Source organism: Diceros bicornis, chromosome 13 (genome assembly GCF_020826845.1).
Source record: "Diceros bicornis minor isolate mBicDic1 chromosome 13, mDicBic1.mat.cur, whole genome shotgun sequence".
NCBI lineage: Eukaryota > Metazoa > Chordata > Mammalia > Perissodactyla > Rhinocerotidae > Diceros > Diceros bicornis.
In genome coordinates this window covers 40,959,101-40,974,946 of record NC_080752.1, presented here as the reverse complement: position 1 = coordinate 40,974,946, position 15,846 = coordinate 40,959,101, and the positions used below count along the sequence as shown (strand labels likewise).

Genomic DNA, 15,846 nt, shown 5'->3' with positions numbered 1-15,846 from the left:
CAGGTTCGGATCCCAGGCACAGACATACACCACTCATCAAGCCATGCTGTGGAGGTGACCCACATATAAAAAAAATGGAGGAAGACTGGCATGGATATTAGCTCAGAGCCAATCTTCCTCAAGGAAAAAGAGGACGACTGGCAACAGATGTTAGCTTAGGGCCAATCTTCCTCACCAAAAAAAAAAAAAAATCTTCCATCAAGGCAGAGAAGTACAGGGCATGGTCAGGACCAATCTAGCTAGAATATCAGGTAAATTTGCAGCTGGAGTGGGGGATAAGACTCGAAACACAAATTGGGATGATGATCTGAAAGACTCTGAATGCCAGATCAAGGAGTTTGTATCTAATTCAATGAATAACTACAGAAAGTAGGATGTGCTTAAGATTTGAGGCAAGAAGTATCAGTTTTATTTTAGATAGATTAAAATTACAGAATATAACATGCAACTCATGATTGAGGGCAAAAAGTTTCTTTAAACAACTGATAATACACCATACTTAGTAGATTCAGTAATACTAACTACCTTTCATCTGTTAGCATACAACATAAACATTTCACTCATCTCCAAGTCAATTATCTCATTTAGGCTGCCACATAAATCATTTCTTAAGGTCTTAATTCAATTGAATTTTAAAATGCACATGAGACAAAAAGTCATTGTATTATATAAGAAAAAGCCATCATATATCATGGCTTATTTACTCACCTTCTGACAGTCTATTAGGCTATACTGCGAGTTCCTTGAAGACAAGGGACGTATTCTTATTCCTTTCTCTCTCCAGCACTTAGTGCATGGAAAGTATTCAATTAATGTTTGCTTCTATTATGATCCCTATACTGTGCTCCACTGCTCCTAGGCAAAGATTGTATCTTATATTGTCCAACTATAAAATGGGCATACCTTACCTACCACATAGATATTGAAGGGGAAAATACTAAAAAATAATTTGGATTTTCAGAACAGATTTCTCTTAAAAGCACAAAAAGAGGGCCTACCGTCAAAGCATTTAATCAATATCTATACCATGAGCAATTTTAGGTATTGGCAGATTTCACACCATAAAAGCTCGGTTTCTTCCAGCAAAGATGAAACAGGTGAATGCTCTTTTAGTGCCATTAGGAAGATAAATCCAGATCCAATCTGAACTTCTTTGACAAAACCTAAATAAATTTTCTTTAAACCAACTCACCTAACTCAATACACATTACATATTAGATTGGGCTTCATTTTTCATTCATCCGAGTAATCTGCTATCATGAAGAACATACAAATATTATACATACATAATATGTATAAAATATTATACATAAACTCATCAATAATTCACACAAGTTTATGAAAAAAACTAGGACATATAACAAAATAGCAACAGCAGCCATTTCCAGAAGGAGGTGTTATAAGTAATTTTTATTTTATTTGTGCTTTTCTGTGTTTTCTAAGTTGTCTACAGAAAACACATGGAGCTTTTATAATTGAAAAAAACATTAAAAAAAAAGCATAATACAAATGAATATACTAGGAAGCAGAAAAGAAATGACATAACTTTTAAAATTTAGGGCCAATATTTAAACTAAAACAAACTAAGAGATACTACTTGTCTAAGTCATTTTTTTTTTTTTTTTTTTGTGAGGAGATCAGCCCTGAGCTAACATCCGCCAATCCTCCTCTTTTTTTTTTTTTTTTTTTTTTTGCTGAGGAAGACGGCCCTGGGCTAACATCTGTGCCTATCTTCCTCCACTTTATATGGGACGCCACCACAGCACGGCTTACCAAGCAGTGCGTCGGTGCGCGCCCGGGATCCGAACCAGCGAACCCCGGGCCGCCGCAGCGGAGCGCGCACACCCAACCGCTTGCGCCACCGGGCCGGCCCCCTAAGTCATTTTTTTAAAAAGTATATTTGCAATCAAGGGTCCTGTTGACAGTAACAAAACGTAAATAGTCTACACTATTGATAACTAGCAACAGTTTTTACACGATTTAATGCAGAATCAACAAGCCCTAAACATTTGTAAAATTTTAGATTCCTGTGTTAACTAAAATATGCTATAACCTAGAACATCAAGTAATATAAACTTCACACTCTTCATAAGTTTATGTCTTCGAGAAATTTTCAATTCACTCTAGGGTATATGTGTGTTCAAGGCCAAAATTTCATTTCTTAAGCCTAATCGCCTTCTTTTTCTCTCAATTAGTCTAGTAGCCTGGTCTCCCAGCTACTGCTCTACCATTTTCCTAAGCATCTCAACAGCCTGATCTGGCTGTCTTGAGTTTTTAACGACCTTTCCCTCTAGGAATCTGCCGCCTGGTCTCCACCTCCAAAACAAAGTAACCGGTCGTTAGCGGAGGAAAACACGCACAGAACTCACATATCCTCAAAAGTTCTTAATCACCTCAGCTTTCGCCTCGCTGTTTGGTTTTGTATTCTCCAATGTTTGTTCAGTTCTCTTTTTTTCTTCTCTCACACATACAAATAAATAGCTATGCTGCGTGGCAGTAAATTCAATACTTAAATTATTGCAGATGATTGACATTTTTACAACTCTGTTAGAATGAAAACTAAATCCTTTTCATAAGAATGAATTATTTCGCATATAAAGTCGGAAGTAATAATTTTATTACCAAAAAAAAGGGAAAAAAAGCCTGTTACACTTCTTGCTGAGAGTCACACTGTATTTCAGCTTCAAGAAAAGCAAAAAAAAATCTATGAAACAAAACATACGCATGGTGAACTCTCTAGTCAATACCTGGTCCTGGCTTGAATACTGTTACTTCAAAATATTAACATTAAAATTTAAGATACTCCTTGTCCATCTTTGGCACAACTTGCAAATAAGTCTTATTTATCTAAATTAAGTTGTTATTTTCATAAATTTAGACTAAGAGAGTCTCTTGGTTTTCTATTTTAAATAAAGGAAAATAACAGAAACCAAATAAGGCTAATTGATATTCCTTATACCAATTCTTGGTACTGAGCACTGAGGGAAAAAAGCCAAGTCTCCAAAGACAACAGGATTAAAAGTTCCAAGAGAATTCACAAACTGATGCCCTGAATTAAATTTAGATTTCTGTTAAATCATACTTGGATGGTTTGTAATCATGACCTAAATGTTATTTTCCTTCAGAAACTCCCTTTCCATTCTCTATAAGAGCCTCTAAAATGGGCAAACCCATCCTAACTTACTCCCCTACTTGACTGAAATCTTAATTCATGCCTTAATCACACTTCCCATCCTACCTACCACATTTCCCTTTTATGGACTCACTAATTCCCTATTTAGGAGACACCAGAACACTGAGGCTCCACAGCTCTAATGAAACAGGAAGCGGGAAAGTCTTGCTCATCATCCTTTTACTGGCTTCTAAGCATCTCTGTAAGCATCTTCCAAAACTGCGACTTTTCATGACAGCCAGGTCCTCGCCATTGCCTCTCTCCTATTATTATTCATAGTGTGTTAGGCTTCTCAAGTGTTCAGTCCCCTTGGCTCAGAAGCCTCTTGTCTCTTTCCCATTTTGGGTCCTTTTCTCTCAGAATTCTACATTTAACCAAAATTATCACCTTGGCCTTTGCCGAGAATAGCATTGTTAGGTCTTCAGGAACAGCTCAAACAAAACATAACAAGAATAGAGTTACCATTAACTTCACATTTTTACATTCATTTCTATCTCCTGAATTTTCCCCTCTAGAAACCTCAAATGAATGGCAAACCAATTACATCCAAGGTAACACTATCTTGATGCCGAGTTAGTTTTTGTTCAATTATTAGAACAAAGTTTTCAGCATCATTTCCTATAGAAATTTATTTCATTTGTCTGTTTTTTGTTCTGTTTTTAAAAAAAAAAAAAAAAAGAGGTTCAAGTCTGCCCGTGAAACAAAATGAACTCCCACTTTATACTGGCAAAACAGCTGAGAGTTTGCCCATCCATACGATCCATTTGCACCTTCCCAAATGCCACTGAGAAGTTAGTTGTTGAAGAGACGGCAATTCAAAAAGTAGGGAAGTGTTGGGAGAACAAACAGGCTAGGAAAATTGTACGTAGTATTAGCAAACACCTAGATTAGGTTTTCAGTCTCATCTTCAACTTCCAAATAACTTGTCTCCCTGGCACTATGGATTTGAATCATTCCTGATTCTTCCTTCTTTCAAAAGTATCACTCTATTGTTTCCTGCATGAGGAGTTTACAAATGATGTCAAAACTAACATTCCCATTCTTGGCTATTCCCAATCCATCTATTCCACCCACTTTTTCAAGGTCAAGTTCAAGCCTACTTCCATTTTTCCCCATCGCTCCTAGCCCAACTTAATGTGAAACACACCTGACTCCTTAAGCATGTACCACCTTGTATTGTTTTCTTTCCAATAAAACTTATAAACCTAAAGATAGGAAATGTTTAATAATTTCTTATGCCTCCCATAGCAGCACCTCAGTATTAGGCACTAGTTCATGCCAATAAATGCTTTAAGTCACAGATAATCAGATGGAATTGACTTAAATATCAGCCCAAACTTTTCTTCTATATCTTGCTTATATGAGTTATGCTTGACAATCAGAATGCCACCATTTACTTTTTTTAGAACAATGGTTCTTAACCGTTTGGTTGGTATTATCAGAAAAAAGGGCTGACATAGAATATTTTACGTAATTTCAAGGATTTACAGAATCCCCTGAATCCTATTAATGAAGTCCACATTTAAGAATAATATAGTTTCATCAACAACAAAAATAGGTGTTTACTGTGTGCCAAGCACTATTCCTAATGCTTTACATAGGGTGGTATATGGCTAGACCTCATTTCCCAGCACTCCTTGCAGTTAGACGAAACCATGTGATTAAGTTCCCTCCAGGGGAATATGAAAGGAAGTGACAGGTAGAACTTCCAGGTTGAGGCCCTTAAGAGAAATGTGCCTCCTCCATATTCTCCACCTCCCCACTGGCTGCAAGCAGGACTTCTCACCCACCAGATTTGACTACTCAGAGGAGGCCAATGCTCTGGTGGCTGGTGGAAAAACAAGCTGGAAAGAGCCTCGGTCCCTAAATGACTCTAAGGAGGAAAGCCACATCAACAACTAGAACACCCTCCCCTAGACTGCTAGGTGAGAAAAGAAAACAACTTCCATCTTATTTGCACCATTGTTTGGGGTGGAATATTTATTATGGCAGCTTAGGCTACCCTAATTAATACACAAAGATTACCAGTTAATCTCCTCAGCAACGCTATAAAGTTATTATTATCATCCTGATATGAGAGGTCAGGAAACCGAGGTAATGAGAATTTAAGAAACTTGCCTGACACACCACTAGAAGCCAGATTCAAGCTGAGCGGTCTGGCTCCAGGGTCCAAGCACATTAGAAACCCTGCCAAGTATCTGAAAAGAAAGTTATTCTTATGTGTTAAGCCATCCCGCACCAGATTAACTTTTTACAACCACCACCCCAATCCCAGCAGCTTAGTGACTACTACCAACAGTGACTGTCCCAATTTAAAATGGCACACCAACAAGTTTAAATTCCAGCCAATAAAACTAAACTCTGCAAAGAGACTCTTCCTAAACCTAGATCAGAAATATCATCTCATCATACCAAAGTTACTAGTGGGGGCTGGGGAAGGCAGCAGTGTCAAAGGAGTTGGGTTCATACAAGCAAAAGAAAAATTCAAAAATCCAGTCTCGGGCCGGCCCGTGGCTTAGTGGTTAAGTGCGCGCGCTCCGCTGCTGGCGGCCCAGGTTCAGATCCCGGGCGCGCACCAACGCACTGCTTGTCCGGCCACGCTGAGGCCGCGTCCCACATACAGCAACTAGAAGGATGTGCAGCTATGACATACAAGTATCTACTGGGGCTTTGGGGGAAAAAAATAAATAAATAAAAATTATTAAAAAAAAAAAAATCCAGTCTCTTCAATTTCTCTCATTTTGTGGCTCAACGGTTAATATTTACTTTTTTTTTTTTTTTTTTTTTTTTTTTTTTTTTTTTTTTGTGAGGAGATCAGCCCTGCGCTAACATCCGCCAATCCTCCTCTTTTTTTTTTTTTTTTTGCTGAGGAAGACGGCCCTGGGCTAACATCGGTGCCCATCTTCCTCCACTTTATATGGGACGCCGCCACAGCATGGCTTACCAAGCAGTGCGTCGGTGCGCGCCCGGGATCCGAACCAGCGAACCCCGGGCCGCCGCAGCGGAGCGCGCGCACTTAACCGCTTGCGCCACCGGGCCGGCCCCAAATATTTACTTTTACCCAAGACAAAATCTTGGTTTCCAAATTCTGAACGTAACCAAGAAGAAATATTGGTGGAAAATAAGGTAGATACATGAAAAGACCAGAGGTACTAAATAGTGGAGCATGGAAAAAAAGGTGGGTAGATAAAACCACCTGGGGTTTTGGAGGCCAGAGGCTAGGCAAAGTCGAACCAAGGACCAAGGTTTGAGACTCAGACCACCAGGATCTAAGTGAGTAGTTCCCAATTCCAAAGCAGGGCAGACATATATTGACAGCAAAATGCTCAGAAAGAAGGAAACAACCTCATTTAAACCATTTGGTACCCTCTATGTTCCAGGCTCTCAGAACAATATATAGACTTTACCCTCAAGGAACTTATTGTCTATCTAGTAGGGAAATCTGCATATTAATATGTACACACAAAATGACACACAACTAGCATTTATTCACTTACCGTGTACTACACACTGTTCTAAGCTTATTACATGCTACATATATTAATTAATTTAATCCCATGAGGTTGGTCTATTAATACCCTAACTGTGCAGATGAGGCACAGAAAGGTTTAAGTAATGTGTCTTGGGTGACACAATTAGTAAGTGGACAAACTGGATTAGAACCCAGGCAGCAAGCAGTCAGATAAGAGACCTTATGCCCTTGCTAAAGGGTTTGAACTTCACCCTACCGGTCGGTGGTTCCCAACTAGGGCTGGTATATCAGAAAATGTACACCTACCAGGTTCTGCAGGGTAGGGGAAGAGGGCATCCTCACTGTCGAAGACGACTGCCTTTGTAAGCCTCTTTACTATTGTGAAGGTGTCCTATCCTCTGGGTGTTGGTAAACAAACAAACAAAAATGGAGAACTGCTGTTACACAGGTGAGGGGGAGTCACTGGGCCCATGGGCAGACAACTCTGAAAACAAGACTCACAAGTAAGGAAATGTCGCTTGAGTCTAGTCACACTAGCTGGGAAGATCCTAGCCTATTTCTCTTAAATTTCAAGCTACCTAAACAGGTGGGCTCAATATCCTTTTCCACCCATGTGCTTTAAGTGTACATAATAGTTTTCTCCTACAAACAGATACCTCTTGTCAGAATAATTAACAGTTTAACACACCACACTGGACAACCACGGCCTCTGCCCCCTCACTGCTTTCAAAATAACTATATTTACAAGGGTATTTTCCCCCATTTGCATTTTCCACACATAGGTTTTTGAGAAAAAAATCAAGAATACTCTTTACCGCAATTAACCTGGCCCTTGTTTCCCCTTTGAAACAACTATTCTCCTTATATCAGTAAAAAGCTTTGCCTATATTGAATCACAGGCCAGAAGAAAAATTTTCACCTCATTTCACAAACGACGCAAACAAGTCCCAGAAAGGGAAAACAACTTGCCCAGGGTAACTCACCCAGTGAGCAAAAACTGTGACTTGAACCCTGGTTCTCTGCTACCAAGCCCCGTGAGAAAGGCTTACAACTAGAAGTAGGCAGGATGCTTTTAGGTGGTTCACAAACATTTTTTACCTTAATAGTTATACACATAAGAAATATAATCACCATACCTAATCCATAGTTTCACAGGTGTTATTGCTTAGGGCTAAGCTATGTTTTTAGAAAAGCAAGTTGCACTTCATAAATAATAATACTGATCCAACACAAACATGGAAACTGGGAAAGGGTACGCAAGTGACTCTAATTTGGGAAACAATGCGCCACACTCCTCTCCTTCTAATTGAAGGGTTAAGTTAACAGTAAGCAGAGCATTAAGCATTGACCTCTTCCTCTCTAATTCATATACTTCATTTCTTTTTCTTGTCTTGTTGTATTGGCTAGGAGCTCCAGTACAATGCTGAAAAGAAACCATTACTGACAGTATCCTTATCTGATTCTAAATTTAATGCTACTTCTGAAGTTTCACCATTAAGTATCATGTTTTTTTAGATTTTTAGTAGATACACCGTTTTTGAGTTTATGGAAATCCCTTCCTATTCCTAGCTCAGTAAAATTTTTGAACACTGATCTCTGACCCACCCTTCTCCCCTCTCCTCGCTGCCTCCCACTCCTTTCTCTTACTTCAGGTTCCTTCCTACATTCCCTGAACCCCAAAGTACTATATCTGCCACCCAAAGTAACTGAGACTCTCTGAAGATATTCCGGGGGTTCTAGACCTGTCTGCTGTTTCAGTTCCCTGGACCAAAACGTTTCCAAAACTGATAACTGAAAGAAAATCCTAAAACAGGCATTGTTTCAGTCACTTGCAGATCGTTTCTTCTCTCCATCTCTCAGACACACCCTTCAACGTCTTCCCTTCTTGAAAACAAAAACTGAGGAAAAGCGGAACACAATTGTTCTAGATTACTGTTAACTTTCCAATTCAGATAAGCCTGCTTGAGTAAGTGATGAAGAGAATCTCAAGGATTTTAAAGTTTTGAGGGAGGCAGCTGGATCCAGATGTTCATAACTTCCACTCTCTCCTTCGCTAAAATGAAAAATATTAAACAAAAAAGGAAAGGAATAGGGTAGTATCTGAAAGCAAATAAGGTAGTGCCTGGATATAAAAACCGAAGAGAGCAGAGGGGAAAATCAACCCTTTATAGCCCAAGCGAGTTATGAATTCTTTCCCTCGTCAGTTTTTCTTTCTAAACACAAAGGCACAATCTTCCCGAGGCAGCCACACCGAGGGGAGCAGCCAAAACGTTGCATCATACAAAACGCTCGGCGTCTGAGAAACAAGAAAACCAGATGGTGGTAAAATACCTACGACAGGAAAACCCAAGTTGGGAATCTCGGTCTTTCCCGGAGGCCCAGGAATGTCTGCTCTTTTTTTTCAATTTTTTTAAGATTGCATCGAAGATTAAAGTTGCAGTTTCATACCAGCGGGGAGCAAAACGTTCTTGCGGAAAGCGTTCAAAGAAGTTGAGTCCCCCGTCTCCCGACGGGCCCGGGGCTGCGGCTCCCGGGTGGGGTGGACTGGGAGGACTGGGGTGGGGTCGGGGCCGCGCGCCCGGGCGGGGAGGGGGTGACAGGACCCACCCGTCCCCCCGGGGCAGGACCGTCTGGCGTCCGCGCCCGCCGCCCCGGGCGCTGGCCTGCTGCGGTCCCGTCCCACCCGGCTCCCTCGACGGGCCCGGCGGCGGGAAGGCGCGAGCGGGCCGGAGACAATGGGCCGGCGCGGGGCCGAGGGGGCGCGGGGGCTCGGCGGGGCGGGCGGCGGCGAGCGCTCACCTTGACGAAGAGCTCGATGATGGGCTCTTTGTCCTCCTCCTTCAGCCCGTTCAGCGGCGTCGACAACGCCATGGCCGGCTCGGCGGGCTCCGCGGACGGCGGCGGCTGCTTCTGCTCCGGGGCTGCTCTGGCTGCGGGCTCCCGCCGCGCGGCGCCTCGCTGGACGGTCCCGGCGTCGAGCTCGCCTCCGCCGCGGCTCCTCAGCGCCGACCCACGCCCCGCGCGCGACTCGGAGGCGGCCGCAGCCCGGGCCGCTTGAAGCCGCGGGGCGGGGCCGGGGGCGGGGCCTCGGGCGGGGGAGGAGAACGGGCCGCTCGGGCGCCTCAAGGCGGCTCAGGGGGCGTGACCCACGCTTGGGGCGTGGCCTCGATGGGGCGGTACGAGGCTCGGGCTCGGGCGGGCGTGGGGCGGGACTCCGAGCCACGCCCCCTGGGGGCGGGAGGGAAATTCCCCGGGGTCGGAGCCTGACACCGCCTCCCGCCGCCGCGCGGGCGCGTCCTCGCAGCTGTTGCTGGCGCTGTGCCTGGTGACCTCATGCCTTCGGCCGGCCTAGGGAGGCGGGAAGGCGTCTCCTGCCCTATCCCCAGGCTCATCGCCCTTTCCCGTAGCGGCCACCTCCCCAACTCCCTCGGTCAGGCAGAGCTGCCTTTTCCAGGACAACTTTTCGGAAAGTTTTCATCGCCTTAGAAACAACTTTTTTTTTCCTCCTCTGACTCCATTTTTCCCTTTGACTCTCCGGTCATTTCTATTTTGGGAGCCAGCGTATTACCAAGTATTTATGAGGCCCTACTGTGTTCCAGGCCCCCGGTGATGCACAGGACGGACAGGAGCCCTCTCCTCCCAGAGCCTACAGTCTTGAACTGCAACCCCGGTGCCTGAAGGCTACGAAGGACTCCCCGGCTGTTGTCCATGCTGTTCTTACTGCTTGGACCCATTTCTTTCCCCTATTCACCTGGCGAACTTGAGTGCGCATCAAAATCACCTGAGTGCTACACCCCGACCTGCTTTATCCAATTCTCTGATTCTTCTGGGGAAGGGAGAAATTCACATTGTAACAAGCACCAGGACAATTTTGATGTAGGTGGTCCTCAAACCGGAAAATCTGCACTGGGTTTTAAGCCCCTGAGGACAGACGGCTGTGATACTTTGAGCCAGGCACCTGGTGAGCACCTGGTCCAGGTTTGCCACTGTGGAATGCCTGGGCAATTGTCACCACCTCTGGAAACAGATATTTGTTCCCTCTACTGACTTTCTGTAACACTTGACACGGCTACTCCTCCCCACTTCTTGGGACAGGTTGAATGGTGAGTCCCAGGAAGGCCAAAAATAGGAGGTTTGTCCCCACATCCTTAGTGCATTGCATCTATCAAAATGTTTGAACAAATTAAAAGTATACATGAAAATACAGTGAGACTTGCAGCTTCTGCCTCTCCCAGACCATAGCAAGTTGCTCAAATATTCTTGTAGGGACACTGTTAAAGAGGCAGTGTACCCCAGAGCTTAGGAGCACATGCTCTAAGTTGTGAAACTGCCAGGTCCCTAAACCCCTAAGCCTAGTTTCATTATCTAGAAGTTGGGGGAAGGGGCTATTACAGGTCCCTGCCTTACCACGTGTCCTGCTCAGTGATGGCTGTTATCACTGCGTTGGGCCTTGTACTGTCCCCTTCACCCCTGCAGGCTACGATGGCATCATAATCAACCGTCTCCCTGACCACTTTGTTGAAAAGAAATAAACACCGGGAGGCTGCCCCCTAGATGCGGACTTGAACCAAAAACGAATTGAAGTGCCTGGCTGGACTCTGAGCTGAACCCAGTGTTAGTTTTTCACAGAATCGCGAGCTGTACCAAAGTTCCCTTCCAGCTCCCACCTCCACCCTCCCTGAAAAGGAACCAAAATGGTGAACCGGTTCAAAGCAGATCCAAGCCTAAAACGATCAAATGGATCCTCAAAGCAGGCTCCAGTCTGGCCCTGAGGCAAAGGAATATTTCAAGGTGGTCCTGTTTTCCGAGGTGTGCCTGAGGGTTTATCAAATTCAGTTTGAATCAAGGAATATTCCCTGTGGTGAGTGTCTGTAGCAGGCCCCATAGTGGCCTCACAACACCAGGATATGGAGATGGCCAAGGCTGGAAAGAGGAGCAGACCAGGGTTCTTGAGGCCTCATTGACCAAACTCAGATCTTAACTGGGAGGACGCGGTGGCACTCTCCTCCACAGAGCCCTGAGGTAGTGATGATCTCGGAGGCTCAGCCCCAGAGCCTGTGCTTGAAACCTGGTCACAGTCACTCGCACCTGTTTTTCCCAACTTGAACCCCCATGTGTCTCACCTGGATGGGCAGAGCTGGTCTGCAGTCTGCGGAGGGGGAGAGAGGGAAAGTAGCGGGATGTTTATGCAAGGGAGGCTCCATTAACACATTGCATTCAAGTCTCGTCTTCCAACTTCCAACTTGGAAATGCATGCATATTTTGCATTCTATACTCATGTTTGTTTCCATAACACACAAATCTTGAAGATAGGAGGAGATGTGTTCTTCTCCCTCCCCGCCAACACCCTTCTGACCATTTCTTACCACTCTCCCCTTTGGCCTCCTTGCTATTCCTTGTATGTGCCAAACACACTCTTGCCTCAGGGCCTTTGCACTTGCTCTTGTCCCTCTGTGGAACATTCTTCCCCCAGACTGCCTGGAACTCCCACTGCCTTGCCTCCTGTTCTTTGCTCAAATGCCACCTTCTCAGAGAGATCTCCCCAAATACCATCCTATTCAACACTGCAAGATGTTCTGTCTCATTCCACCCTCCACTTTACTTCTCTCCATAACACTTATCACCCTCTGCCATATATTTTACGTATTTATTTGCATATTGTCTGTCTCCCCCCACTAGAACATAAACTCCCAGAGGGTGGGGATTTTGTTCATGGCTAATATTCCCAGCTCATAGCCCAGCTCATGGTTCACAGTGAAAACTTACGGGATGAGGGAGTGGGCCACGTTTACACCGGGATTTCCTGACATACCCTGTGGACGGTCCTGCTCACCCAGTTTGAGAAGCCAGGTGGTTTGTGTTTGTTACATGATTGCCACTTCACAAGAAGTCAGGTGTTCCAAAGGACAAGATGGCGCCTCCAGAAAGCCTCCCCTGATGACACACTTTCCTCCTCCCGCTCCTGATTCTGTGGTGCTGCTGGCTGACTGTCTCAACTCACTTTGTGCAATTTAGGCAGTCGAGTGAAATGCTATGTCCATGGACGCTGGGGCCAGACTGCCTGGGTTCCAGTCCCCTGCCTCTGTCGTTTGCTAGCTCAGGATAACTTACTTAACCTCTCTGTGCTGCAGTTTCGCCTCTGTAAAATGGGTCTAAAAATAGTACCTATTTAATAGGATCGTTGAGAAGTAAATCTGTGTTAAGTGCTTGGAATTGTGTCTGGCACGTGGTAAGTGCTCTATGGGGACTAGCTGTTTGTATTCTACCCTTGTGTCCATAATCACAACCACTGAGCTCCCACGCTGCATGCCAGACATCCAGCTGGGTATTTTCGTATCCAATTACATTTATTCCCCTTGGCATTTCAGAGGAATAGTTGTCATTGTCCCCATTTAACAAGGAAACTGAGGGTCAGAGAAAATAAACACAAGTCATTCAGCTGGGAAGATGGTGGATTCGAACCGGCAGCTGTCTCTTCACTACACTGTATACTAAGTGAGTGTGGGAAAAGGTAGGCTCCTACCCATCCTTCAAGGCCCAATGCAAATATCCCCTTGCTTCAGGGAGCTTCCTTGCGCCAGTGCATTGGTCCGGATTCTACATCACCCATCAAGGAGATCAGGATGCTGTTGCAGTTACCAATGTGGGCTTCCCTAGCAACTGCCTGATTTTGCATCCCAGTTGGGCAAGTTACTTAACTCAAGCAAGTTTCCTCATTGCTATGACAGAATATAACAGAACCTAACTCATAAAGTCACTCTGAGGATTAAATGAGATAACCCACGTAAAGCATTTAATAAATGTTAACTATTATTACTATTCATATCAGTGTCTTCTTCTCCCTTGGTACCCTGGGAGACTCTTGGAGCACAAGGAACCTTGTCATATCCATCTTTACTGGAGCAAAATATTTAACTTCCCAGCTGTGTGATTTTGAGCAAGTTACCCTCCCTCCATCTTGGTTTCCTCATATAAAATGATGATCATTACAATACCTACCTCATAGGGTCATTGTGGAGATTAAACAGGTTAACAAATATAAAGCACTTACACTGCCTTGCATACAATAAGTGCTCAATAAACATTAGTTCTTATTTATGCTCTCCTATGCCTGACTCAGTGCCTGGCACATAATAAGATAGTAATAATTCAATAATTCACTCGATAAAGATTGAGTGAAAGAATGAATAAATTTCAAACGTTGCCTTTTAATCTCCCTTCTCCTATGTTTCATATCGTTGTTTCTCTCACTGCACATATAATAGGTGCTCACTTATCTTTGTGATGTCATTTGACCTAGCTACAGAAAATCCCAACACAGCTTTGAATTCAGTCCTATAAAATCCTGCTAATTGTGCCTTAGCCATAATTTTGGCTAAAGTTTAACCTGAATGCTGCGTCCACAGATGCACCAACCTTTCCAGCCTCCCTGTAGATCCAGGCTCCCCTGGAGGAAGCAAAGCCACTCAACAAACACCGGAGCTAGAGACGCATTTCAGTTCAGCTTTTCTAGGCCCTAGGAACAGAGTTCTAGTGTGTGGGTTCAAGGACTGAGATGTTCTTCCTGGCCAAAGGCCCCAGCAGATGGGCCTTCATTGACAGGAGGACCATCCAGATACCATTTGTAACAAAGATACAGCAGAGAAAACTGAGACTCAGAGAAGTTAAGCAGTTTGCCTAGGGTCACGCAGCTGGTAAGAGGCAGAACCAATAATCAAACCCAGTTCTCTTTGCCCTTGGTGCCCCTGCCCTGGCCAGCCCTCTGCTCATTATGCTGGCCTTGAAGAGTTCTTATAAGGGTTAAAAAAGATGGTACAAAAAATTTGTGGCACAGTGTAGGCATTCGAAGAATGTCACCTTCTGCTTCTTCTGCACAAACCCCTCCCCAACTCATTCTCTCCTTTGCCTGAGGGTCCTGATGTCAAAAGATTTTGCATAACAGGCCTCAGTTCAAATTCTGACTCTGCCACTCACTAGGCAAATCATTTCACTTTACTGAGCCTCAGTTTCTTCTTCTGTCAAGTCTGGGAATAATGTCTATATTAGAGGCTTATGCTGAGTCAGGGAGAAAAGGGAAAGTTTGCACAGATGTGAGAAGTCATTATTCCCATCAAAAAGAGTTTATTAACATAGCATCTGTGGGCACAGGATCTACTGGGTTGGCTGTCTTCAACATTAGTTCCAAAGAAAAACAACTGGAAATCTATTACCAACAATAAGAAACTTCATGAAAATGACTAGATATAAAGTCAATATTTTTTCAGAAAGCAGTGCCTTCCCATATTCAAAGCCCCACCAGTTAGAAATTGTAATGGAAGAAAATATCTCATTTATTAAAAGCAACCAAAAATATAAAAATATCTGAGAAATGGGAAAGCATCTTAATCATATGTGCGAGTTACATTTGAAAAAACGTTAATGCTTCTGAGAAACATATATGTGTGAGAGAATATATGTATTCACAAAAACTTTGAAAATGCTTGGATAAATGGAGAGGCATAATCTATTCTTGGATAAGGAGACTCAAAATCATTATGATATTAGATGTTTCTATATTAATCTAAAATTTAATGTGATACTTGTGTACCATCTCTGCATGCCTGTAATCATCTTTTCATAACCGTATATCACATATGCATTTCTCTCTGGAAGGATTCACAAGAAACTGGTAACAGTGTTTACCCCTAGAGAGGGGAACCAGGTCACCGGGGACAAAGGTGTGCATTTGTTTACTATATACTGGTTTCTTCGAAACTTTAAAATTTTATCCTATGGGTATGTGTTACCTATCCAAAAATTGGCTTAAAAAAGAAAAAACAATTGAAAGGTCGTTCTGAGCTCAATTAAACCTAAACTTGTGGACAGTCGCCTTTCCATTTCTGCAGTAGGAAGCCGTGTGACCCTGAGCAGGGCTCACTTTCCCTGCCATCTTGGTGTCCTGCCCTGTCACACAGCTGGGTGGGAGCAGAAGTAGGAATTCACGTCTTCTTGCTTTGCATCTGACTCCCTTCCACGGCATCCAGCTGTTTCCCTGCAAGGACTGGTCTTGACAATGGTGACCCGGCCTCTGCCTGGCTTCTCTCTCTCTCTGACACACACACACACACGCACTCTGTATTAAAACCATTTGGGTGCTATGCAGATCTGTTCCCCTGGGAGCAGAAACCCTACCCTCAGCTCCTTTGTGCCCGCTCGCCTGGAG

The 15,846-nt window shown here is 43.9% G+C and overlaps 1 protein-coding gene across 1 annotated transcript in view; it reads right to left on the bottom strand.

Moving 5' to 3' along the window:
• Positions 1–9,631, bottom strand: part of CLIC4 (chloride intracellular channel 4) — a 67,417-nt gene extending 57,786 nt beyond the window's left edge. Inside the window, exon 1 of the mRNA XM_058553255.1 lies at positions 9,444–9,631. Coding sequence (XP_058409238.1) covers positions 9,444–9,515 — 72 coding nt within the window. The 5' untranslated portion in view covers positions 9,516–9,631. The remainder of the gene's footprint in view (positions 1–9,443) is intronic.
• Positions 9,632–15,846: the final 6,215 nt, after the last annotated feature.